General features: G+C 43.3%; 1 protein-coding gene across 2 annotated transcripts in view; it reads right to left on the minus strand.

Moving 5' to 3' along the window:
* NEDD4 (neural precursor cell expressed, developmentally down-regulated 4, E3 ubiquitin protein ligase) overlaps positions 1-2,483 on the minus strand; it is a 154,038-nt gene that overhangs the window by 23,843 nt on the left and 127,712 nt on the right. For both annotated transcript variants that reach the window (XM_019504263.1, XM_019504262.1), the window contains 3 exons: positions 1,651-1,880; positions 629-750; positions 452-522 (listed from right to left, as the gene is read on the minus strand). In XM_019504263.1, the coding sequence (XP_019359808.1) occupies positions 452-522; positions 629-750; positions 1,651-1,880 (423 nt within the window). The remainder of the gene's footprint in view (positions 1-451; positions 523-628; positions 751-1,650; positions 1,881-2,483) is intronic.

Below are 2,483 nucleotides of genomic sequence, written 5' to 3' on the forward strand. Positions count from 1 at the left end.
TACCTGCTGGGGAGGCATGCCCCCAAATAATTTTCTCTCTCTCTGCCTTGATCTGCCCCCCCCCCGACTCCACAGACTTACCTCCTGGGTTGGGGGAGGGTGGCAGCGGCATGCAGTAGATCTTGGGTTGCTTTTAAATGCCAACTGTGATCTACCTAAAAAGGTTGGAGACCACTAGTGTAAAGGCACAGGCAGATAAAACTCTTGGGGTAGAGGCAATATCTTTTATTAGACCAACTAAACAGCTGAATTTGTTTGTTTTTTGGGGGGGGCAAGGGGGTTAAACACATCTGTAAGCAGCCTTTGATGTTTATGAAAATTTTATTCAAACTGTTGTGTTTTAAAAAGCAAGACTGTGAAGACTGAAACTGTATTTTTGTAGATAATGTTAAAAATCTACTGTAAATACAAAAACCCAGTATAATATACAATGGCAGAAGTAATTACATACCACAGATTCCATGTCATGAAGCGTTATTGGTTTTTGAAGCATCATCTTGTAAAAAGGCCGAATAAAAAAGGCTTCAAAGAGAGTGATGAATATTTAAATGTTAGAAGAATGTCAAATCTCATGAAGTCAAAATATTCACAATATTAATCTGCATTATTCTTCAAAACAAATACTAACCATCCAAAAGCTTGCCATGGTAAACAGCCATTCCAGCTACACGACCTATAAATTTGAAGTAAGAGAGATGATCTTCGTTGCACAAGCCAGAATTTGGATTGATCTGCAGAGTATAGTTATCCCTGGAGAAAAGGGAGGAAAAACACACAAGAGATGCGCAATTCTGTACTCCATGAACGACCACTACATCTCATAATATGAAAGAATTAGCTATTATAATAAAGTCACCCTTTGCAGAAAGACCCAAAATTCCTGTTTGGATACATAGGTTGTTAATTTAATACAAAGACATGTTCACCTGGAAGTTTAGTAGAATTGCAATGTTGAAACACTAATAGAAAGTCTAAATGAATGTATTGCTCTACTGAAGTTAATGGCAAAACTCCTATTATTTTAACAGGGTCAGGATTTCGCTGTATTGGGTTTGTAATATCTTCCCTCTTTAAATACTTTCCTTCATCTTTTACTCAAGCATGCATACAAACAAAAGTAAATGTAGAAGAAATGCTCACATGGCTACAAGCTGCCACTCATTTATACAAAGACTGAGTATCATTTCAAGGCTAGACCCTGAAGTGCCTGGGAAACATGACCCAACTGCTGCCTAGTGAGTCACAATTTCAGTCCCCCAAATGAGGTAATGCAGGTGACCTACAGGGCCCTTGAGCATGTTCTCCTGAGTTGTTCTCAGGCTTGGTGTTTCAGCCAAACTTATGAGCCTGTTCTCAGGCTGTATTCTGAAATGGTTACAATGCCTCATCTCTGAGATTTGACATAGGCAGAGCAGCAGTGAGTGGATGCTATAGGCAGTTTGGATAAGCTCTACATATTCATTGTAGACAGCCTTGCAATATAGGGTCATGCTCTCTTGCCAAATGAATAGTACTTCAACACCAAACCTTCAGCAATTACTAATAAAATAAACTAAAATAATTAAATATATTTTTTAAAGTTAGTGTTACAGATGAAATTTGGGTGGCCTTTCCCAGACTCCTCTTACTTTTTGGAACTGTAGTACTTACGTAGCAGAATATTCAAACAATCCATAATAGGGATTAAACATTTCTTTAGAGAGAAGGAAGAACCATTCCCTTGCCACTCCTCCATAATCTAATCCTTTTTCACCATCAAACTCAATCCAGAGTTTTGCTTTAAGGAATTCTGCTCTTTTTACAGCTATAATTCTTCTATAAGAATCTTCAAGGATTGTTGTGCGATGAACTTTCATTTCAAATCTATTTGGAATATCACTCTGAATAGGAATAGGAAAAAAAAAACACACAAAAAAACAAAGCAAGTTGTTACCTGGTTATACAAATGCAATAAGGCACATCAGAAGATGTCTTGCAAGTGTCTTTGGACATGTTGGGCACGTCCAGATGAGCACACACGTGCCTCTTGTCCCACCTCAAACCCCTTTGAGGCGGGGCAAGAGGCACATGCGGGAACGAAAAAGTGTTCCCTGCGCTGCAAGGCGCCGGCAGGACCCAGCAGGGCCCTGCACGTAGTCCTGGCATGCCGTGCCGGGTCCTGCCACCAATAGACCAGCCCAGCTGGGTGGCAGAGGGGCCCCGAGGGCGGCAGATCCTGCCACCAAGGGTCCAGCCCGGCCCAGCAGCAGAGGCCCCAGGACCCCGCATGCAGTCCCCATGTGCTGCACCAGTTCCTGCCAGCAAGGGTCTGGTCCAGCCGGGCGGCAGGTGGTCCCCAGGGCCAGCAGGACCTGTCTGGGCCCGATGTACCATCCCTGTGTGCTGTGCCGGGTCTTGCTGCCATGGCTCAGAGCACCCCACTCCTGCTGCTGCTAAAGGTACGTTATGGGCCCTGGGCAGGAGCCCTCCAGGATGCCTGGGAC

The sequence above is a fragment of the Gavialis gangeticus genome, unplaced genomic scaffold (genome assembly GCF_001723915.1).
Source record: "Gavialis gangeticus isolate Ggan-Ray unplaced genomic scaffold, GavGan_comp1, whole genome shotgun sequence".
Taxonomy (NCBI): Eukaryota; Metazoa; Chordata; order Crocodylia; family Gavialidae; genus Gavialis; species Gavialis gangeticus.